This window comes from Brachyhypopomus gauderio, chromosome 17 (assembly GCF_052324685.1).
Source record: "Brachyhypopomus gauderio isolate BG-103 chromosome 17, BGAUD_0.2, whole genome shotgun sequence".
Taxonomy (NCBI): Eukaryota; Metazoa; Chordata; class Actinopteri; order Gymnotiformes; family Hypopomidae; genus Brachyhypopomus; species Brachyhypopomus gauderio.
In genome coordinates, this window is record NC_135227.1 from 7,816,305 (window position 1) to 7,840,233 (window position 23,929).

Here is a 23,929-nt window from a genome sequence, read left to right on the forward strand (position 1 = left end):
ATGGTTAACCGTAAACAAAACTGCTGTCTGCAGACCTGGGAAAACAAGTGGCAAATTACACTCACAGAATTCTGATGTCGAACTGATATAGTTTAACATGCTATGTACCTAAACTTTCCTCTGTGGTGTTATCTAGAAAATGACTCGCCCTGCGGTCTGCGTGCTTCGCTCGGAGAGATTGGGTACCGAGAATACGTTGTGTCCCTGCAGCCCATTTTGTGGTAACCATTATGTGGTTATTTGACTCATAGTACATTCTCATATCCTCTGTTTCAGTTAGACTGTCGTGCAGGGTTAGATGAGGAAATGTCTAGGTGTATATCTAACCTATTCCAAAGGCTTAAACGAATTGAATCATTACACTTTCTGCTCGTTTAAACTTAAAACAAATACATGACAACTAAATTAGAAATATGTCAAGCGTTTTTTTCAATAGGCTAAATACTATTTCAATAGGCTAAAAAATATTGTAAATATTTTGTTCTGTAAGCATACTTCGGTGTTTAAATGTGTTAAAATTTGAAATTCTCTCTGGTGTTAGACTGAAAGTTTTCAAATATCACTTTGGCTAACTGCTGACCAGTAGTCACACCCCCTCTGCCACTTTTCATTGGCTATGTCACAATTCTGCGCTACTAAAAGAGTAGTCTACACATAAACTTGCTCACTGTGTGGAAAACAGTTTTGTCACATCACGGGTCATCTATCTACTTTTACACGCAGTTAGAACCCCAGTGAAATACCGGACTGACCTAGCATTCGTTTTCGATGGGGAAAGTTGTGTTGTTTGGTTTATGGGGTGGTGTTATTACTCCGCACCCACTCGAGTCCTTCCAAAAAGTCGAAAGTTCTATGAACATTCCAAGGTAAGTGACTTTACACCTCCTTTCAACATATTAGTGTCATTTGATTCGAGCAGACTGCATTTCCCTTAGGGGTTTCATATCGAACACCATTGTCAAGGGGGGCAGTGAGAATGCTCTGGTTCGTGCTGAAGATGGAAAGCTCACCTTTGTACAGGTAAATTGATTTTTGTTGTGGAACAAAGTTTAGTTTATTTAGACAAAAATACATGCTAGAGAAATTTAACTGCGTTTTGACGTGCCTTTCAGGTGCTGTGTGCATCATTGCTTATCTACATCATTAGTGATTTGATCTCTTTTGTTTCAAGATGCTTTCAGAGCTGGAGGCTGAGTTTCAGAAGGAGGCAGGAAGTCAGTGCTTAACTCTGCCTGCTGAATTCTCAGCCCAGAAGCTCTTTGATGAGGTAAGACGTGTGGAGTTCAGTAGGACTGTTCTTGATGCTGCTACGTCTCTCCGGCGCCATGGTACGTCCAGTGTGCATAAAAACTGGTGTGGATCTAAAGTTGCCGTTAAGACATTAAATCAGAAACATATGCCAATGTCCTTTGTTGATGCTGTTTCTGTGTGTCTCATTAAGGCATACCCACTTGTGTCTTGGCCAATATCTGGGTTGATGACAGTCTTCAAAGGGATAGTACTGCTAAGGTTCTTTCAGTGTTGGCAAGTCATTTTGACCTGGTGTTGCGATCTTGTGATATTGGTGCAAGACTTCCTGAACCTAAAGTGTTCCAAACTGCCTTGGATAAACTGGGTGTCAAGCCCGACCAGGTGTGTATACCGTAATGATCCACAAAGAGATCATGAATGAGTCATACTATGCTGGTCAGTCATGTACTGGAAATCTGTGCCAGTATTGTAATTTTGTGCCAGTTACTTAAGTTTCATTGGGGCTTTCATATTTAAATGAGCATTACAATCATTCCTGTTCTGCAATGACTCTTTGTTCAGGCTGTGTGGTTGGATGTAGATGAACACAGTGTGCGGGCGGCAGAAAGCCTGGGCATGACTGCTGTTCACATCACTGATGTCAGTGAAGCATTGAAGAAGCTGGAGAAATTTGCCGGGATAGAGGTAAATGTATTGATATCCTGGACTCCAGTATAACGTAATTCACAATCCAGGCATTGAAATTCTGTTCTATGATCTCAAAGTATCTTTGTTGTTGTTTTCAAACAATGGAACTTAATAAAAATCAGTAGGTCAAGTATTACATAATATTCAAATATTATGAGTGAGTTTGAAAAATTGTTAGGAGAAAATGAAAAGTACAAAATTGCAGCTTTACCCAAAATGTGAGTTGGCCCAGACTTTTTGGTGCTCAGATTTGACCTCATTAGTTTAGCACTGCATCTGGGAGGCTCAAAATCAGTTAGCATGCTAGTCATAACACAGTTGTTAGACTGTCAAGAATCTGACGTTTAACAAAATATGGCTTGAGGGAAAGGTTGGTGGATATAAGATCGCATTAGCCTCAGATATCTAGTGTTAAATTTAACTGATTGGCCTTTGTAGTAAAGAAAAAATTACAATCCCAACACAAAGTGAATTAGCAAGTTTGAAGGATTTATTTGTTTAGATGTTGATTATCAAATTATGAATGGATGAAATTAAATTACTAATAAGAACTGATGACTTAAATGAAGAATATTTACAGAATATCTTGGGCCCCGCCTGAGGTTGTATAGGGGCATGGCGGATCTCCACTGATATAAAATGACATATACATGTATGTATGTATTTACATTTACATTTACGGCATTTAGCAGACGCTCTTATCCAGAGCAATCTTATCCAGAACAATTTACATGAACACATATACATACATACATGCATACATACATACATACATACATACATACATACATACATGTATGTATGTATATGTGTATATGTATTAACATGCATATGTATTTTGTGTATGTATTCACCCAGATACATGCAAATATACTTTATGTGTAGGTGGGTGTGTGTTTTCCAGGAAAATAGCTAAACTATGCAGTGATAGGACAGACATCAGGGTGTGTATGTGTGTGGGGGTGTGTGTGCGTGTGTGTTCCATGAAGATAGCTAAACTATGCAGTGAGAGGATACACTTTAGTTTAAGGCAGTGTTAAATGTCTATAAGCCATGAGGCATAGAGCTAACCCACTGTCAGATGCTTTAAATCATGGTCTTATGCAACCTTCAGCTTTCTGCTGAGAAGACTCCTCGCTCTTGTACCCCTGAGGAGGTCATCCATGGATACGTCACTATCAAGGTAAAATCATAAATAAATGGCATATAATTCATAATCAATTCAATTTCATTTGAATAGTTCTGCAAACCAGTGTACAAGTTATAAGATATGAGCATAGACATAGCTGCATCTGTGTCTCTATTTTAAGTTGACAGCTTATTGTTCACTGAAATGTTCAGGAGTCTGTGGTGACATTGTTGCCTAGCAGCAGGGTGAGTTACGGTGTCTCTGTCTCCTTTAGCCTGGAGTGAAGATCCACTATGTGGAGATGGGGGATGGGCCTCCTGTTTTGCTCTGTCATGGATTTCCAGAATGCTGGTTTTCCTGGAGGTACCAGGTACGCAGCCCACACACCCTAAAACACAGGCCAGTTCAGCAGATGTGCTACGTTTTGAAACCGTTCTGAAAGCTTCACCAAGTGTCTTGTTGATGATGTGATCTGTGGGGTCGAGAGCATCACCCCAGCACACTGCATTGCATAGCCAGTACTGACTTGTCTCCGGCTCTCAGATTCCTGCCTTGGCTGATGCAGGATTCAGGGTTATTGCTCCAGACATGAAGGGCTATGGTGACTCCACTGCCCCAGCAGGTCAGTCCATATTATGAGTTGCACCGAGTTAATATTAGTTCATTATTAGCCTTTTTCACTGTTTGCCAGTCTTTTCTCTACAGATTATTTCTATATATGAGTCCTAAGCTCTTGGAATTTAAAGCATGCACAGAGGGGAGATTAAATGTGGAATAAAGTCAGGGGAGCCATTTTGGAAAAGGAAAAATACCATTCCATCATTCCAACTGTTATTCACTCTAATCCTTCTGACTGATGCCCTATGAATTTGTAATGATCTAGACCTAGGATGTGCAAACATGGCAAACTTTTAATGACATTTTAAAGCTGGTCTAACTCTTCTAAGGCTGCATGGACCATTCGTGTTAATGGTAGCTGCTATAATGACTTTCTCTTTGAGGTGTATTAGAGCACATAATGTTGCTGTTACATTCCCCACTAATGCAGACGTCTACAGTGAACAGCTTTGGTAACATTAATACCGGTGATGGCATAGACAGAAAAGCACAATAACACTATTACAAGATGCAAGTTAATTTTACCTAGGAGAGAAAGTCTAGTGCCATTGAAAAGAACACAAAATCTATATTATGTGGACATACAGAATAAGAACACTTTGGCTAAGCTGTATCCAACATGCATGGCCACCCACCCTCTAATGTGCCTAGACAGAACAGTGCACCTCCAAGACGCAGAAGCACACACATTCTAACCTGTTCTCCACCCACACAGAGCATAGACACAGAATGATTTAACATGATTACCAATAATTACATAACAAAACAATTAAGGAGAGATGTATAAAGTTTATCAAAAGCCCTTTATCTAAACAAATGCCATAAAGTAGTTTTTTCAAGCTAACACAACACTGCACAAAGTCTTCACAAATTAACAAGGAGCACACAAGCAAACTAGGTGTAGGTGAGCAAGCAGGTGCGCTAACGCACAGGTGACACCACACTGCCTTTAGCCTGGGTGCTCTGGCCCTTCAGGCCACAGTCCAGCGCTCCATCTGGGTAGAGGATGGGTAGTTAATGCAGTTCAAGCCAAAATGACCGCTTAGTACAGGAAGTTAAGACATGAGAGTGAGAAATGCAAAATGCTCGCATATATATATATATATATATATATACATACATACATACATACATATATATAAAAAATTTGTAACATTCTCTAAACGTGAGTTTTCAATGGTAAAAGGTCACGCAGCCAACTGATTAAATTCATATCCAATATTAACTATATACAGTCAGTGTTAAGACCTTCAGTTAACTTCTGTTTACCCTCCACTGTCTGCAGGCCTTGTTGCATATATTTTGCAATTAGTCAATCAATATAGGCCTACAATTAAGACAGTAAAAATACCAAAAAGTAGGAGAAGGCTACTGAGTGTTGTCATTACATGAATGCAGATGGGCACTTTTCACAGGTAATGGGGAACTTCCCGTTTCTTCTTTCACAAACGTATGTGTTAATTTATGTTGCCTAGCAAAACCTATACAACAGAAGACGTTCAGCTTAACACATAGATTTGCAAACTCTACCTTAATTATTTGTATGTGGTCATCCTCACGTTATCTATCATTGATTTGGGCTAAAGCGACTAGTTTATCAGGTGACCAGTCGGCTAAAAATGCTTAGTAGTTTGGTGCTGTATGAAACATTTTACTTGATGTGTATGTGACCTGGCTGGTGGGGCACGGGAGAAGAAGTCTATCTGTGACCGTGTGTGCTGTGCTGAAGACGCTTCCTTCCACTCGCTGAACTGAACTGCTGCTGCAGTGCGTCTGGTGTTAAAGGAAGAGAGAGGTCGGGTGTGTGCGAGGTGGTGGCGCATTTCAGGGCATTGTTTTTAATCGCTCAGGTTTTCAAAAGATCATTTCAAACCGACCTCAGTAAAATGATAATAATAATAGTAAAAAAAAAAAAAACGAAGTTTCAAAAGGGCACTTTCATTGATACAGGGCAGACCTGATGTCTATGTGTGTCTATGTGTTCATTCCATATATTCAGGTTTTCATTCCATATATTCAGACTTTCATTCAATATTCTCAGGTTTCATTCCATATATTCAGACTTCATTCCATATTCTCAGGTTTCATTCCATATATTCAGACTTTCATTCCTTATTCTCAGGTTTCATTCCATATATTCAGACTTGGCAGTCATTCTATATATATAGTTTTTTCCTGAACGGCTTGCCATTATATATATATATATATATATATATATATATATATATATATATATATATATATATATATATATAATATAAATAAATTTTATTTTATAAATACAGAATGACAAAATAACTCTAAATTAGACATTTTTTGTTGCTCTGAAACATGCAGGCATCTGACCTAGTAATGTAATAATGTTTCAGGTTGTTATAATTAATCCTTATACATAGGTCCTGACATCAACTCCTGAGCTTTTGGGTTAAAACACATCTGTGGTCCATTTTATGAAAGAAATGAAAGATTATTGTTTATTGCCCAGAAGGCTTATTTTTTGTATTAGATACACTACTGCAACTTTCTACTACTGCAAAGTATATAAAATATAATATTTCTGTCACGTTGAGGACCCCGGGCCCTCCCTTTTGGGCGTGTGTTTACGTTGTCCACGTGCATCGTCTGCGTCTGTGGAACTACGTGGTGATGGTTACAGTGGGGAAAATAAGTATTTAGTCAGTCACCAATTGTGCAAGTTCTCCCACTTAAAAAGATGAGAGGCCTGTAATTGACATCATAGGTAGACCTCAACTATGAGAGACAAAATGTGAAAAAAAAGAGAAAATCATTTTGTCTGACTTTTAAAGAATTTATTTGCAAATAATGGTGGAAAATAAGTATTTGGTCACCTACAAACAAGCAAGATTTCTGACTGTCACAGACCTGTAACTTCTTTTTTAAGAGGCTCCTCTTTCCCCCACTCATTACCTGTATTAATGGCACCTATTTGAAGTCGTTAACAGTATAAAAGACACCTGCCCACAACCTCAAACAGTCACACTCCAAACTCCACTATGGTGAAGACGAAAGAGCTGTCGGAGGACACCAGAAACCGAATTGTAGGCTGGGAAGACTGAATCTGCAATAGGCAAGCAGCTTGGTATGAAGAAATCTACTGTGGGAGCAATAATCAGAAAATGGAAGACCTACAAGACCACTACTAATCTCCCTCGATCTGGGGCTCCACGCAAGATCTCAACCCGTGGGGTCAAAATGATCACAAGAATGGTGAGGAAAAATCCCAGAACCACAAGGGGGGATCTAGTGAATGACCTGCAGAAAGCTGGGACCAACGTTACAAAGGCTACCATCAGCAACACACTACGACGCCAGAGAATTACTGGCCTCTCTCATCTTTTTAAGTGGGAGAACTTGCACAATTGGTGACTGACTAAATACTTATTTTCCCCACTGTATGTCTTGTGATAATCCGTCTCACCTGTGACTCGTCTTGTAATCACGTGGGGCTAATGTGGTTTGTCTATTTAATGTTTGTCTATTTGACCGAGTCTACACGTTTACGTGAGTGTCTGTATGTGTTCTCGTGCGCTATTGCGCAACATCTGTGTGTGTGTGGAATAAACGTGACCGTCAGCAAAAGCAAGGATTCCGTGTCTCGTCCTTCACCCTGCCCGCGCGTCACAATTTCAAAAATGTCCTCCAAATGTTATTTGGCTTCTCTTTGACATTTTGTTTATATGAGGTCTTCATAAGTCACATATTTGATTTAAAAAAATAGTAATAATAATTTGCAAATTGGCACAACATGTGCCTTAAGGTATTTGTTTCTTGATAATGATTTGGGCCCAGTTCTAGATCTGGCTGCCTACCACGGCACACACTGAGTGTTTCCTGTCTTATACAGTTCCAGGTGAACAAATGTTCTTTGAGGGGCATTCGCCCTGTTTGTCTTGCTTTTGTTGATGTTGCTTTCATTATTTTGATTGACAGCTAATACATACCTCTGATTTTATTTCCAAATCACTTTGCAGACATTGAGGAGTATTCCCAAGAAAAGATTTTACAGGTAAGGAAGATGCACAGAGACTTCTGGTGTACAGAGAAATATATATTAAACATTGCTTTGTAATATTTGTATGTCTTGCTGTGTGTAGGATCTGGTGACTTTCCTGGATAAGCTGGTATGTGTCTTATTTGATTTATGATTTTCATGTGTTCAAACTGCACTACAATTCCAAAGGCAGATAAATAAAATTGTTTTCAATATAAAATAAACCTATAAATTGGTGAGATTTGGCCTGTAAAGAGTATTTAGACATCTGCAACTTCAGCGTTTTAGTTGGAAACACTAGTTCTGCTGCACTGTTGCAATAAAAGATCTGCAAGTTCATCATCTGATCTTCCTGTTCTAGAAATGATGTTTTGAGAGTGACTTTCCTCCTTCAGCAGACTGGCTCTCTGTCCCTATTTAGCATGTCTCTGCTGACTTGCATGTGCTCAAGTACAAGATAAGATCTAGTTGACTTAAGAGGCAGGACAGATTAAATTGAAGGATCCCCCTTGATTGTAAAAATGTCTGGTTGTTGTGGCTTAAAGTATACTTTTATCATACATTAGCATAGCAAATTAGTGGATTTGCATGTCTCTTTTTTTTAGATTTACAATGGCTTTTAAAACTGTCTGAATGTGGTTTGAAGTGTGAGGTTTGTTCTTCACGCCTCCTATTAATCTCTAAATATGTAAATCATTTTCACCACCTTAAAATGTGCTAATTTCCTTCATTTTGAAATGGTCAAAAAACAAACAAACAGATAATTAAACATGCTTAACATGTCAGCATTAACATGCTAATTGTATAGCAAAGTTGACCTGTTGAACTCTTTTGCAGTTGTTTTCAAATGTAATTTTATGGAAATGTGTGTCTGGCAGTTCCAAAATTGTATTTATTTTTTAATTAATTCTGCAGCGGTTTTAGCTAATAGGACCACCATCATATTTTCCTTCAATGAAGTACAATCGAGCATTGTAGCTCATGTTTTGTAAAAAAAGTGAATTTAGTACATGGGTTAAAGTTCTCCGTCACTACGACGGATTTCCGTCATTTGATTTTTTTGGGGAAAAAATCCGTCAAATCATAATAAACCACACGCGCGTGCGTGCTATCTTTTGTGGCCGAAATATGATTCTCACTGGCGCTCATCAGCGCTGGATGGATGACGGCGGTGTCATTTGATTGACTTGCGGGTCATTCCGCCTTCAGATTTACGGACATTATGTAGAAAAGTGACCTCCCTCCTGCCTGACGTGTCCGTAGCGCGCGACTCTGTACACCTCGTGCAAACTTGCGCGAACGGCGGAGGCTAGTTGACGCGTCACATTCTTTTTGCAGTCTTGTCCGAAACGATATGTGGTAGTATAAAGAAACACCGCTCAAAAACAGGAGAATTTTAATGTTGCTATGTGTTCCAGGTTTGAAAAGTGCTGGAATTTAGGCTAAAGTACTTTAAAATGTTGAAATTGTAACTCGTTTTACAACAAATATCTGTCTGACTGAACAGTTTTCTTGCATTACGTTAACAAATACGAGCCTCTTGTAATTCCAGGAAACATGAGAGAACGTGAAGACATTAAGATTGGGTGTTTTGAAAATAAACAACCATTAAAAAATGTGATAAAAAGCGAATTATTTCGAATCATTTCGAGTATATGTATAAATATTTAACTTAATTAAATGTAACATTGAAAACGTGTTGAAATGGACCTTGAAAGTGACGTGCAAGTGCTTTAATTCCACCTTATAAAGGTGTATGAACCCTGCAAACATGACTTTGTTCATTGTGCTGAGGCGCGGCGCGTGCGAAGTTACAAAATTCGAGAGGTGCACGACCTTGCGAATCACCAGCACGCGAGGCTCTCGCGCACGGGTGGAGCCAGCGCGATTACGTCATTTTCGGCGCCCGCGCCGCCCGCACGCGCCGCGTCAAATATAATGGCTTAAACCAGGCTTAACATGGATGGTTTTGTTCTGTTTGTATTTAAAAGCTCTATCCAGTGTAATTTTTTTGTAACATACCTACTTAAAGCAGGTAATCTTACGGCTTATGTTTTTGTGAATAGTGAATTTGATAAAAACAAGAGAGCTTCATACCTTTTAAAACTCACCAGGATTCACTAAATTTGACTTGATCTTTAAATAGTTTTCTGAAGAGGACCCCCAGATTTATGTACATTTATTGCTCAGGTGTTGCATTTTGTCGCTTCATAGATTCTCTCTTCTCTCCTTACACAGGCTGTTTAGATAAATATACTTTATAAATGTGTTTATTGTGTAGAATTAGGCAAAAGAGGTCGTGTCCCAACTACACCACATTTTCAGTAATTGCTAGCATTGTCTTTTGCCAGGAAAAATTTTCAGTCAAATGAAAATTTCTTGCTTTAACCCATGATTTAGTAGGAGCAGTGTGTAGGAAAGTCCTGGTTATTAGTGCAATGTGTCATTTTATACACATAACTTTTATATTATATAATTGTATTATTTAAAAATGAAGCAGTATTTTGAAGAAAGAATAAATAATTACAATGTACTTCTATCACAGCTTCGGGGTGGGCGGAAACAGTGTCAGTCCTAAGCATCTTAGAATTTCTGTACTCTCACAAAGGAATAATATTGTTTTAGGAACAATTACCAGAACAAATATCAAACCAAAGCCGTAGCAAAATAAAAACAAATTAACAGACTTCGGAAAACATGAGGAACCATGTGCAAACTCCTGTTTATATTGTTAAAAAAAATTGGAAGTCTGAGATAATCTCTTTGGTATTCTGAAGAAGGTGAATGATTCCTAGTTATAGGCCTGGGCCAGAGTTAAAATAAAGTAGATAGAGTATACAGATCCATAATCATAATCCTGAAATACAAAAGGAGGTAGAACTCCAGGGAGAGATAATCACAAGTAAGGCTGACTTCTTACTGAAACTACGAAAAAAAGCAAACTAGAAGTGACTTCAGCCATAATGCGGAACAGAGACTTTGCAAACAAAAACTGGGAAGGAGTGGAGACTGAACTCATGAATGAGAATAGTAATGATAGACAGGAGAGTGAGCAGAGATGGAAGGAAAACACATTACAACAGGAGAACAGGAGGATCACTCTCCCAAAGTCATATAACATTGTGATGTACATCAAGCAAATTAAACGTTTCAGTAGGTTCATTTGGGTGAATTAACTTTTTGTTCGATGCAACTTGGTTGTTGCATCATAGTTTTTAAAGATTTCTTGTACTTGTCATTAAGTCAGGTGACCTCCAATCCACAACAATACTGCGATGCTTTAATCCTGTCGTTTTAAACTTTATGCCAATATGACCGATGTCTGGACTTGTTTTCTCAGACCGGTTGGGCACAGTTAGCATTAAAACGTGCGTGTTCATAAATTGTATTTAAATTCTCAAACAAACTGCCGTTCTCACTAGCAATGTACGTGGGCTGTGTTAACGTCATGTCAAACTGTCTTAAAACATGAGCGACATTCACTCTCTCACATTCACGTTCTTTGTTTATAAACTGAACGGTTAAAGTTCAGAATTCACTATATATATATATATATATATATATATATATATATATATATATATATATATATATATATATATATATATATACAGTTCTGATCAAATTTATTCAACCCCCACTGAAATAAAGTGTTTTGGCCAGTTTGACATTGATTTTGATCATTTCAGTCATCTTATTTACAATTATATCAAAGAGGCACTTATAAATTAGACAAACATAACATAATATTTATGATGGAATAACCACAAATGTCTTTACTGTGCTCACATCATTATCAGTTTTATTCAACCCCCTAGTGACATTATTTTTTAGTACTTAGTACAACATCCTTTTCCAGTTATGACAGCTTTCAAGCGTGAAGCATAGCTTGACACAAGTGTCTTGCAGCGACCTATGGGTATCTTAGCCCATTCTTCATGGGCAAAAGCCTCCAGTTCAGTCACATTCTTAGGCTTGCGCACTGCAACTGCCTTCTTTAGGTCCCACCAGAGGTTCTCAATTGGATTTAAGTCTGGTGATTGCGATGGCCACTCTAGAATGTTCCAGCCTTTCATGTTCAACCATGCTCTAGTGGACTTGGATGTGTGCTTCGGATCATTGTCCTGTTGGAAGGTCCAACGTCTCCCAAGCCGCAGGTTTGTGACTGACTCCATCACATTTTCCTCCAAGATCTCCTGGTACTGAAGGGAATTCATGGTACCCTGCACACGTTGAAGCTTTCCTGTACCATTAGAAGCAAAACAGCCCCAAAGCATAATTGACCCCCCGCCATGCTTCACAGTAGGCAAGGTGTTCTTTTGTTCATAAGCCTGCTTCTTCCTTCTCCAAACATAGCGCTGGTCCATTGTCCCAAACAGTTCTAATTTAGCTTCATCTGACCACAGTACACTGTCCCAAAACCTTTGTGGCTTGTCCACATGACTTTTGGCATACTGCAGTCGACTTTTCTTGTTCTTTGGAGTCAGCAAGGGGGTGCGTCTGGGCGTTCTGGCATGGAGGTCTTCGTTATGCAGTGCGCGCCTTATTGTCTGAGCTGAAACTTCAGTGCCCACATCTGACAGGTCTTTTTTCAGTTCCTTAGCAGTCACGCGGGGATTTTTCTCCACATTACGCTTCAGGTAGCGCACAGCAGTCGCGGTCAGGATCTTCTTTCTGCCACGACCAGGTAACGTTTCCACTGTGCCCTTTAACTTGAACTTGCGAATGATACTTCCGATAGTGTCTCTTGGAATATTTAACAACTTCGCAATCTTTTTATATCCATTGCCATTCTTGTGAAGAGCAATAACCTCTTCTCTTGTCTTCTGGGACCATTCTCTTGCCTTCACCATGCTTGGAAACACACCAGTAGATGTCTAGAAGGAGCTGAGTATCACAGTCCTTTTAAATCTGCCTAATTGGTGCTTATCATGCTTGATTGCTGCTCGTTGACATCCACAGATGTTTTCAATACCTGATGGAAAACACTGGAATGAACCTCTGTTCTTAGGAGTGGTAGTCGTAAAGGGGTTGAATAATTGTGTCAATGAAGAAATCACAAAAAGGCCATTTAATACTTTATGACAAAAAAATTGATGCTATCTTAGTTGCATTTAGTTCTTTAACAAGTCCTTGTAAGATTTCATTATGAACACAATTACAAATGTGCACTAAATTCCATAAAACCCTTCGCAGCATTGGGGGTTGATTAAATTTGATCACAACTGTATATATATATATATATATATATATATATATATATATATATATATATATATATATATATATATATATATATATAGCCTATATATATAATATGAACATGCTCATGTACAACACAGCACAGTTTATCCAAGCAGTGGTGAGTTTAAATGAAAGACTCTTCACAACCACAGCCAACATATCACAGGCCAGTGTCTCAGCCCAAAGAAAAGAGACTTACAACACTCTTATGAACCAAGTGGCTCAGACAGATGGCACCATGACGATCCTAAGTATGGGGAGGGTGAGGTGAGTTCTTTGTGGACATGACACGTAGGCTCACTGAAATATTGAAACGTTAATTTTTTTTTCCAAGAGTAGCTGAAGAGCGAGTAAAAGTGATAAAATGATAGATTGTAGTATCGGCAAGAAATTAAAACTCCTAGTTTCATGGCAGTGATCTAAACCTGGATGTGTGATTTGGCAGGATTAGTGCCATGCTTCAGCTCGAGACGTAGGGAAGCCTCCTTAAGTAGCCCTGCCTGCCTCCATTGTGTAATACCGTGTCAAGCTGTAAGAAATGCTGACAATTTACCCGACTGGTTTCTTCTTTGATGTTATCCCATTGTTATAATTGCACTGGCTTTTTTTCTTTGGCATTCATTGTTTCTCCTGTTTTGGCACTTTTGATAGATGCTGAATTCTATCAACATCATTCAACGCTATGTGCTATTTTGAGAACTGCTTTTGAGTCTCCTCCAAACAATTGTCCTATTACTTTTGTCTGTGGTACTTTTGACTTTAGGATCACCCTACCAGAAGTGGTAGGAACCTTGATTTGCTGAAACCTTCTGGTTTCATTGTTAATGTAGCTCACAACTACTTCTGAATTTGTACAAAAATACTCCTAATTAGTTTTGAGCTCCAGGTCATCCCACTTTTGGACATCACACTGAATTTGGTCTCTCTAGCCTTGGTATGGTTACATGTTTTGTAGGTGCAACCCTCACCTTACCAATGACAAAGCAACAATGTGTTCACTTAGCATTTGGGTAATCATGCCCATGGCTGCTCACATCTAAAAAATTATGCGCTTCAATTCTCATAACCTTGCTTAGTTTTGTAGGAGCAAATCACTTTGCAATCCTGAGTTTTGGGAGATCATTCAGCCAACTCTCCCATTGTGGGTTTAATTCTCTGGATAGTGGTTCATCCTATCCAAAACCCTTTTGATACACTAGTAGTTTTTTCTGTCATAGTATAAGGGGAAAAAAATCCAGATTAAAGGAAGACTACATTTAATGAATGGATGGTGTTTTCAGGGATATCGGTGTAGAGAGAGCTGAATCTTATAAATGGGCTGACAGGAATGCTCCACAGATTTAACAAACACTCAATTGCAGTTCTCTGTGATGTAAACAAGATGTCCCACATTCTTTTTCTCCTTTACCTTCTGGATGTAGACCAACATAATCAGAAAGGGATCTGTCCAGAAGAATTTCCCTTGCTTATAATGGCTATGAATGAAGTTAGTCAGATGTCTTTAATAGACAGCCATCTTGGTTGGTTTTGTTTATGCTGCAAACTCATTTGGCCTCACAATAAGGAATGCATGTAGATTGGCTGCTTTTTAATTTATCTTTGAACATATATGCAACACTGGATGGTCGTCAAGTGGTGGGCATTTATCTTGACACAAATGTGAGCTTCCTTTGCATCCAGCTGATGAGAAGACTTTGTTTTCAGAGGAAGCTCAGGTCCTGTAATGTCTGGTTGGTGCAAGTCTTGGTTCTTTGTGATGGTATGCTGGGGAGACTGAGCTGAAGACACAAGAGAGGAGGAGGGCACAGTGAACAAACTGCTATTTAACCCTAGATAAAAAATATTCCTGGCATATTTGTCAAACAGCAGAGCACTATCAGTTATAGACTTGTTTGGCTTGTTAGTAGCAAGCAGAAGTACAAGTTTCTTATCAACAATCACCAATTGGTACAACTCTGTGCTGTGACATCATTGTGCATTGAGCCTATTCTTAGAATAAGCTTTTGTTTGACCTCGGAAGCATGTTTACTACACTGCTGCTATTCATGAAAATTGTAATAACTTATTGCACATACAAAGCACGTATATGCTGTGTCTTTTAAGAATGACGCTTTACAGACACTTTTGTTCAGGTCACTTCTTCTAAGAGTAATATCAGAGCTGGAGTTATAACAGCACAACTGACTTTATTAGAATCACCTGACATGCCATTATACTTGTTGGCCATGTAACTAGGTACGTGGTTCTTATATGTATGTTTACACCACTACAGACTGCAGCTCATCTGCTGACATGCATAGTTGTCCTCAGCACTGATCTTATTATTTTGGGTGGTACAACAGTAACACCGGCCTGATGGAGGGTGTTGCACTGGCATGAGTGTATCAGGTAGATCACTGTTGCTACAGTTTTCCATTAGCAGGTGCTGGAACATTGTATCCCATTGATGTGTTGGGCATACAGGTCACAGAACTGTACAATACATTCATTGTAAACATTGAGCAGTGTAACCTTAAAATCAAGGACAGAGGGGAAAAAAATCTAGCTGCTGATGACAAACTGGAACCAGAACTTCAGATGTACTTGGAATTGGGAATTTGAGACTTGAGCTTATACTTGAGCGAGCTTGATTGTAAGTGCTTGTCTGAACATGAAGCTAACTTTGATTGGGTCTTTTAAATTCAGTATTCTTGTCAAACTTGGCCATGGTTTCTTGGAATTTTCAGCCTTGGGCAAACCAAATTGCATGCTTGTGCCTTGGCTTATTAAAGTGTCTTTGGTTGTTAAAGATTAACAATACTAATAAAGAATGACTTACGGAGATCAGACAAAAGACAATGACCAGCCATGTGCTACTGTCACAGTACAGCCCCGGACCCCTCCCTTTGGGCGTGTGTTCTTGTTGGTGTCTACGTCTAGTTATGTCTGTATATGTATTTCCGTGGGTGTGGTTGTATGTGAGCGTGTTCATCAATCTCACCTGTGGCTGGTCTCATTATCACTCGGGTCTCGTGTAGTTTGTCTATTTAATGTGCGTTTATGCAGTGTCCCGTGCTCGTCTTTGTTTAGAGTCAATGTAAGTCTGTTGTGTGTACTTCATACATGTTGTGTGTCTGCTACCTCTGTAGTAGTATTATCTGTTAATAAACGTGTGTTCTGGAGATCGACTTGGCATCCTGTCCCATTCTTCACCTGTGATAGGTACAAATGATGAGGGGTATAAGAAAAAGTGCTAATAACCAAGATGACTATAAACAGGTGAGGACAATGAAGAAGGGAAGAGAATTAAACTAGGGGGCGTGGACACCACAACCAAAACATCAAGACACATGGAAAACGAAAACACAGAATTGAAACGAAGACATAGACATGATTGATGGACAGGGAGGAGCCCCACGTGAAACATGTTTTGAAGTTCTTTACTTTGGTTATTGTAATGAATGTTTTGTTAAAGCTGGGCTTTTTGTGTAATGTATTTTGCCTTTTCGGTTTATTGAGAGCTAAGTGGATAATGCTGGTGGTAGGAAAGAAGGATGATCTGATTGACTGGCTTACGAGTCAGGTTCCCTCCAGAACTGGCTGAGAGGAACAGAGATGGAGCAAAACTGGCACAGAACAGAACTGTAATAGTTTTGGCTCTCTAAAACTGGTTCCTGTTAACATTTGTCAAGATGTACCATACTGGCGGGATAAGTCTTTTCTGGTTGGCTTTGAAAACTGTTGCAGTTAGTGGTCTAGTGAGCTTGGATGAATTGGCCTAATGATATTTTAACATAATCATGTTTCACAGGCGAGTAATGTGCAAAAAGGAAGGAAATAAACACAAGTCTCAAAATAAAGAGCTCAGTTAAAAAAAACGGAACATAAGTGTGCACAAAAACCACGAGAAAAAGCCAATGTAACCTTAATGACCAACAACCAAGCATGCAAACACAGAGGGCTTATAAAGGAACAACATGTCAACAGAACATGGCTAGCACGGTGAATGAGACTCCACACATTCCACCTTTGTGGGTCATCAGAATACTTTATTGATCTCAGAGGGGAAATTGCAGTAACCAAAGTATACAACGAACCCCAAGGAAAGTCCATCATGAGCAACAAGGCCATCTGAACGCCACCGCCACCAGACAGAAAATGCTGGTACAGATGGATCTAACCAGAGGGGGAAGGCATTCTTTCTGATATGTTGGCTAGACCAGAGACCAAAATTACATCTACAAATTACATTAAAACAAAAATATACATAACTGGCATAGTGTAAATATACCGTAACAGCATATAACAAAGGTGTAGATATATCTTAATAGCGTGTAAGAAAGAGGTAGATATATCCTAACAGTGTGTAATCAAGCAACTGACAAATGATGCATGGCATACAAAACTGGAATTTGAAAGTTTGTTTCGTGTGAGGGATTACAAACAAAATTCATAATCATTTTCGGGGCCAGACGAACTGTTCAGCTAAAAATAAACTATGCAAATAACTCCCTGCTGCTCGGTAAGACAGCGAGTCTCTCAGTAAGTCCCCATCGTGGCACTAGAAACAGATAAGCTCAGGAGAAACACAGTTCTATTCTTGAGGTCACATCTGCCCTTTTCTTGCCATTGTCCAAAGGGCTCCATGTGTTCTCTTATATCTTCATGGCAGGGCCTTGCTCAGGTTACTGTGGTGGGCCATGACTGGGGTGGTATGGTGGTTTGGAATATGGCTCAGTGTTACCCAGAGAGACTGCGGTATGGAAACATCTAGCATCACACTCACTCCATCTACTCATCACACCCACACCATCTACTCATCACACACACTATCTTCTTACATTCTTCTTCTCACATTCATTTTGTTTTAGACTACTAATATTTGCCCAGATGATTGTTTAGATGAAGCATAGTTGACAAAGGCCTGAGCAGTTCAGATAACATTCTCATCCTCACATGCACAAATGGTCTTTCTGGCTGTGATTCCAGTTGTTTATTTATTTATGTATTTATTTATTTGACTACTCAAGCGCGGTGGCTTCTCTAAACACTCCACTGTTCCCTGTGGATCCACACAATGACCCAATGGAGAGGCTGAAGACCATACCAATCTTCGAATATCAAATCTATTTCCAGAAGCCAGTAAGTCATATGCCATCTCTTGTTAAAGTGCATTTTAAATTAAGAAAATATTTTAGATAAGAATATAATTTATCAAATACACATATCTATACTAACTCTTATTTAATATATGAGATTTTCAGGTCCTTCTGGCTAGAGGATATTTTTGGCACCCTAAACCTTTTTTTGAATTTCGTGCTCTGCCTCGCAGTTTTCAAACTCTGACAGCCACTCGTTGAGTTAGCATGCTGATTGGATGATTCTGTAACGTCTCCTTTCTGATGTTCGTGGCGCTGCAGTGAAACAGAGCCTATTTTTGGGCTCTTGGTTGTTCTGGAAAGTCTAACTTAATTTTTTTTTGTCAGACTGACATCTTCAGTGCATGGCACATCAAATAACAAGGTTATTGTGCACAGGTTCTGTACAGGTTAACCCACACATGACCATCTAAAGGCAAAACAAAAAAAAAGTGTACAGTGTAATGTGCTAACTTACAATAAATAATAATGCCTATTCACTTTGTGATTATGTAATGGACCACAGAGTATCAGTTCATACAGAGTAAATATTGATTATCAAACTACAAACAAAGATTACTTTTTCAACTACCATTTTATTGATATATCCTAGTGGGCAGACTAATATTAGAGGTACTTGTGTAAATACTGGCCCATGCAATTTTACCATCTGCCACTAAACTATGCTATTAACCTCAAAGTAGACTAGACTCCCTCAAACATGTTCTTAATTGTCTGAAGGGACAAATGCTGTTAGACATGATGGAAAGTTGTGCGTTGCAGATTTTAATCATAATAATTGAGAGACAACTGCTCTCCTGTGTACGTTTAGAGCTGTAGGATTAATTGTTTTAAGCACGTAGGCACTCTGTATTTTTTGGTTTATATTTTTTAAAGTGTTTATAATGTATATTCATTTGCAAAATGTTAATGTGTTATTTAGGATTAAACAAAAGTTGGAGTTTTTCTAGATTTGACTAGCTTTGCAAGACAATGTTAACTGAACAATGTGTCTTTTGAGCTCAGTGGTGAATATACTCCAGCTGTTTCCTGTGCTTGCCTGACCAGGGCGTGGCCGAGTCTGAGCTGGAGAAGGACCTGGCGAGGACTTTTAAGCTGCTTTTCACCGCCAGCGATGAGACTGTAAGCCTTCCAGTACACCAGTGGGCTACAAGCACATTTTAATAAAAATCTGTAATTTAATAAAAATTGCAGTACCCATAGATTTTAATGATCTCATCTGGCTTGTGAGCAGTGCTCTGAGCATCTCCAATGGAGCTGTTTTCTGGTGATATTCGGTGATCTCAGCCTCACTTCTCTTGACTCTGTTGTTCAATCTACTCTGAAGTGCCTGATTCATCACTTGATTATGTGTATCAGCTAAGGACAGTAATCCCACTGGATGATTGACGTGTGTATGAGCAGGTAGCCATCTCACTGTGCATAGCACTTTCGCACGTTTGCGGATCAGATGGTGACCTGAGTGTGTAAGCCTATGATATGTTATGTATTGATGTGATCCCATCAGTTGGGATTTGGTTGTTATGTCACCTTCTCTTAGAGGAGCAGCTTAGTTTGCCCAAGTCTTGCACAGGCATTGCTATGAATCAGACACATTGGCTGAGAGTAAATGAAGTGAACAGGCCAGATCTTAATTCAGACCCATTCTTCTAAAACTGCCCTTGTAGAGAAATCTCTTGCCGTATCACTGCGGCTCAGTACAAAAAGACACCTGGACTATATACTGCTCAGACATGGTTCCATCTAAGAAGATATTGCTGAATAAGCACTTTTTCCTCAATTGAATGAAAAATGAATATGACCTAAAGCTTTAATCTAAGAGCAGAGCAGGAAACTGAGGACAAAATCAGTGTGAAGGCGAATTAAAGATGGCTGCATCGCAACCCTGTGTACTCTCATCCCGATTCGTCAAGAGTCCGCACTCTACTCTGCATTTATTGCAAGTGGCACACTCGGGCTTTCCATATTTACAAGGTCCGTCATGGCCGTCGAGAAGTAGTGCCGATGGGGATCAAAGAGCAGGCTGCACTCCCGTGACTGTGTGACTCTGCATGGTAATGAGAGGCTGGTTAAAGGGCCCCCATCCGGGGCTCCTCTCCACGAGTAATGAGCGCTTGGCTGCCCAGCAAGGCCATAATTCAGCTGGGACGCGATGGCTCCGCTGCATCTTAATGACTGCGTGGGCAGGCAGCGGGCGGTGGGGGGCGCGGCCGGGGCCCTGAACCCCTGGCAGCAGCAGCATCTCCACGCTTGCTCCTGTCCAATAGGGAGTGGCCACCTCATGGGGTGAGGGGATGGGGGTGGACCCCAAAGTCCCACCCATGCAGCACCCATAAATGCCATTTACTCCACAATGTGGTGTGGGGAAATTATTACTGGAGATTGAGTTCTGGGGTATTATTAGCAGAGCAAAGGTGTGATGGATTTGAAGTCTTTTTCTCCAGAGAATCCAAGAAGTACTGAGATGTGGAGCTGAGGTCATATACAGTATGTGGAAAGTGATTAAATTCAGAGGTGGTCTTCAGTTGCTACATGACTAAAGGCCACATGACATAGCTTGTTGTCCTTTCAGCTGGTATAGATTATGGCATAAATTTTTCAGTCTACGTTGCATGATGAGGCTTGTTGCAAAGTTAAATATTTTCTTTCACAACACTGTATATTTTCAGATTTGAAACAAAAATGTAAATTTTATCCATTTCAAAGCATGAATGATTTACTTGTCACAGGATACACATCCTCAGGTGGATACGACTGGTGTCTGCAAAAAAGGTGAAACGTAAAATACACTTATACACAAATAAATACATCTATTGTGTAAATACACTTAATGTAAAGATGAAAGAAAACTTGTTTTCCGAGATCATTCTCATGAGATTAGTCATTGACTGAGTCATAGCTGCATGAGAATGTGATGATCTTGTGGTGATACTGTGGCTTCTTCTTTTTTTGCCTTCCTCTTCTTATCAGGAGGCTTATTTGTTGGTTTACCCGAGGATGTGCCCAGAAGTGCCCTTCTAAGCGAAGCTGCTCTACAGTACTATGTCCAGCAGTACAGCAAACAGGGATTCAGGTACTTCAGGAGGAGTTGGTGGATTTCTGGTGGAAGACTGCTCTGAAAGTCCCATATAAGCACAGTATCACTGTTCTGGTCCTGTATTCAGAAACAGACCAGTGCTGAATGAGGTCAATAGTGAGCTATATACACTCAACGCATCACTAATATACGTGTACATGTATATAAACTGATTAGTGATTGTGGGTAATAAGCGCTAATAAGGTAATAAACTGGACGATGAGTGTATGCGATTATGAAAGACTCCATGCTTTTACTGAAGGACTATTTGTGTCCAAGGGGTCCTCTGAACTGGTATCGGAACGTGGAGAGGAACTGGCGATGGATGTGCTCCAGGCCACGGGGCAAGGCAAGTGCGCTCCAGCTCCCCCAGAAGTACTGCAGCGGTGTGCCAGGAGAGCCTCTGGCAGGCCCTGCTCGCACGCCAGATGTCCGCCCTGCGCACTCCCTGCCATCTGCTCTAGAGAGGGCCTGTCCCGGCTTGCGGAAGGACCGTGCAGCTCTGGCTTTTGCTTTTTGATTTTCTTTTTATGCAGTGATGGACCACAGCCAAGGTTTGATAACTGCTGGCTTCTGCTTAGCCGTGGCTATTCTGTTTATTTATCTAGAGCAACAAAAAAAAACTTGTTGGTCTTGATTTCAAAAGTGGACAGTTTGATATGTTGCTTGGTGTCCATAGTGCATTATGGGCTTCAGACAACCCTTTTTACCACATGCAGATCCTGATTCCTGCTTTGATGGTGACTGCACAGAAGGACAGGATTCTTCTGCCCGTCTTTACCACTGGGATGGAGAACATGGTAAGACTGCTGTTATTAGTTTAGTATAAGTTTGTTATTCAAAAGCTTTTAATTACTTTGTATGTAACATATTTACAATACAATTTAAGGAGTTGTGATATTATTCATATGAGATTATTCAGTGTCCTATGTATCAAATTTGAAGATTCCCAATTTGACAAGAGGCAACATTGAAAACTGTGGACACTGGACACAGATGGAGAGGTATGTTGTTTATTTGGCTTGCTTCCATAAACTGACCCAATAGGTATGACCTTTAATCCTGGGAGAGCAGAGAGGGGGAGGGGCTGGGGGCGGGGCTCACGTGAAAGATACTGTGGGACATTTTATGATATGTCTAGCTATGCCTTCCTCTTTTTTCTTGCATAATTTTTAGGAAAATACAAAAATGTATAAGAAATTTGGTTTTCAAAGTCTATATTAAAGGTTCTGTTGGAGTAAAGTAACCTGTTGACCCCATACATGAGTAGAAACTTACACAGGTGAATTTGCACAGGCAAGTTCTGGTGTAGAATAAAGCTTTACACAGGTCAAAAACTCTTGGTCAAATTGACTCTTGGTCAATAGTTATCCACAAAGGCATTCAAAAGTCTGTGTGTGGGAATGTTTGTGCTTGAACTTTGATCAAGTCAGGTGCAGACGCAGTGACATTTTTTAAAGTGAAAATAACTTTTTCTTTGATTAGGCCTTCGGAGCTCAACAAAACCCTGATCTCCTGGCTGACAGAGACACATCAGAAAGCATCCATCTCCGTCTCACCAAAGCTATGAGATGATTCTTAATGGTTTGTTCATGAGTTCAGGCTACCTGCAGCCATTTCTGTCAATCATTTTATGCTTTTCACTGTTCTATGCACTGCAAATTCTAATAATAATCTTTATTGGTATAGCACATTTTAAACATACATGCAACTCAAAGTGCTTTACATATTTTATAGACAGAAATAATTATTAAAATAAATTAACCTCATGAAGTCATAAAAAACCCATATATTCTTTATTAAAAGCTTTATGCAAAGCAATAAATGGCCATGTGTGTTTGTGAATCAGCAGCCTCTCCAACACCACCACTGAGAGAGTACCACTGGGAACATGCACATATCACATTTTTAATAAACAAACATATTTATCTGGTTCCGGCTCCAAAGCACAGCTGGCAATCAGCCAGTTCAATTCTCACAATGTTATAAAGTCTAGAAGTGAAGCATTGCATGTCACTTCCTGAGGTGTGCCTGGCTGTGTTAGAAATGTGTGTTTTGTGTTTGTTTTCTCCATCTCAGGAGGAATATTCCAGAATTCAGAGCAGTTTGACAATCACTTTGACAACAACTAAAAGCAAACTATTATCCAAGCAAAAAGCACAACATGCCAATGTTGTAATCCAATTTTACATTTTAAATCATTGTAAACAGAAAATATAGTGAGAGAATGCTGTTAAGAAAAACACATTTGCCTGCCTTTGCTGTTTCCATACATACCTATACAGACCTATCTACAGACCTATCTAGATAAAAATCTCACCTTAAGTATTCCTTTGATACATATTATTTTAATTATTATTCTCTTAATGAAACCTTGACTTATTATCAAGAACCACTAGGAGGTGCAAAGACCTGGAAGTATTAGTCCAGCAAACGGGGCTTTCTGAACAAGGCTAAACTCTCCCAAAGGCCAGTCTGTAGTGTCAGAGTAAATAATGTTGCAGGCCATGTAAGTTTTTTGACTAGGAAACCATGGAACTAACTCTGTGGTACTGTCTAAGTCTGAAGAACTAGCCATCATGGGGTCGACTGTGAAATAGCTGGTAGAGCTGCCCGGCTACCAGTTAAAAGTATGGAATACTACAGACTAGAATGTGAATGTCTTTGATTTATAGTTGTCTAAATGATTAAGGCAATCACATTTTAAGCTTTTGAACATTCTTACATCACCAAACAACAGATTCTAGGAGGAAGAAGAGTCTCATCTTTACATC

General features: G+C 39.5%; 1 protein-coding gene across 1 annotated transcript; it reads left to right on the forward strand.

Moving 5' to 3' along the window:
* Nucleotides 1-408: 408 nt before the first annotated feature.
* On the forward strand, nt 409-22,980 carry ephx2 (epoxide hydrolase 2, cytoplasmic). Its single transcript, XM_076979279.1, has 19 exons — nt 409-866; nt 936-1,020; nt 1,172-1,328; nt 1,442-1,632; nt 1,813-1,935; nt 3,053-3,121; nt 3,342-3,437; nt 3,611-3,689; nt 7,678-7,712; nt 7,801-7,827; nt 17,593-17,678; nt 17,951-18,062; nt 19,127-19,201; nt 20,809-20,851; nt 21,050-21,152; nt 21,435-21,504; nt 21,875-21,955; nt 22,101-22,159; nt 22,641-22,980. The coding sequence occupies exons 1-19, from the start codon at nt 769-771 to the stop codon at nt 22,723-22,725; spliced, it is 1,674 nt and encodes a 557-aa protein (XP_076835394.1). The 5' UTR covers nt 409-768; the 3' UTR covers nt 22,726-22,980.
* The last annotated feature ends 949 nt before the right edge of the window (nt 22,981-23,929 follow it).

What these genes read in the sequence shown, in the direction of transcription:
- ephx2 (XM_076979279.1), top strand. Translation starts at nt 769, where the DNA reads ATGGGGAAAGTTGTGTTGTTTGGTTTATGGGGTGGTGTTATTACTCCG. An exon ending in ATGGATACGTCACTATCAAG is followed by an intron (nt 3,122 to 3,341) that starts GTAAAATCATAA and finishes TGTCTCCTTTAG; the next exon opens with CCTGGAGTGAAGATCCACTA. An exon ending in GCTCCAGGCCACGGGGCAAG is followed by an intron (nt 21,505 to 21,874) that starts GCAAGTGCGCTC and finishes TACCACATGCAG; the next exon opens with ATCCTGATTCCTGCTTTGAT.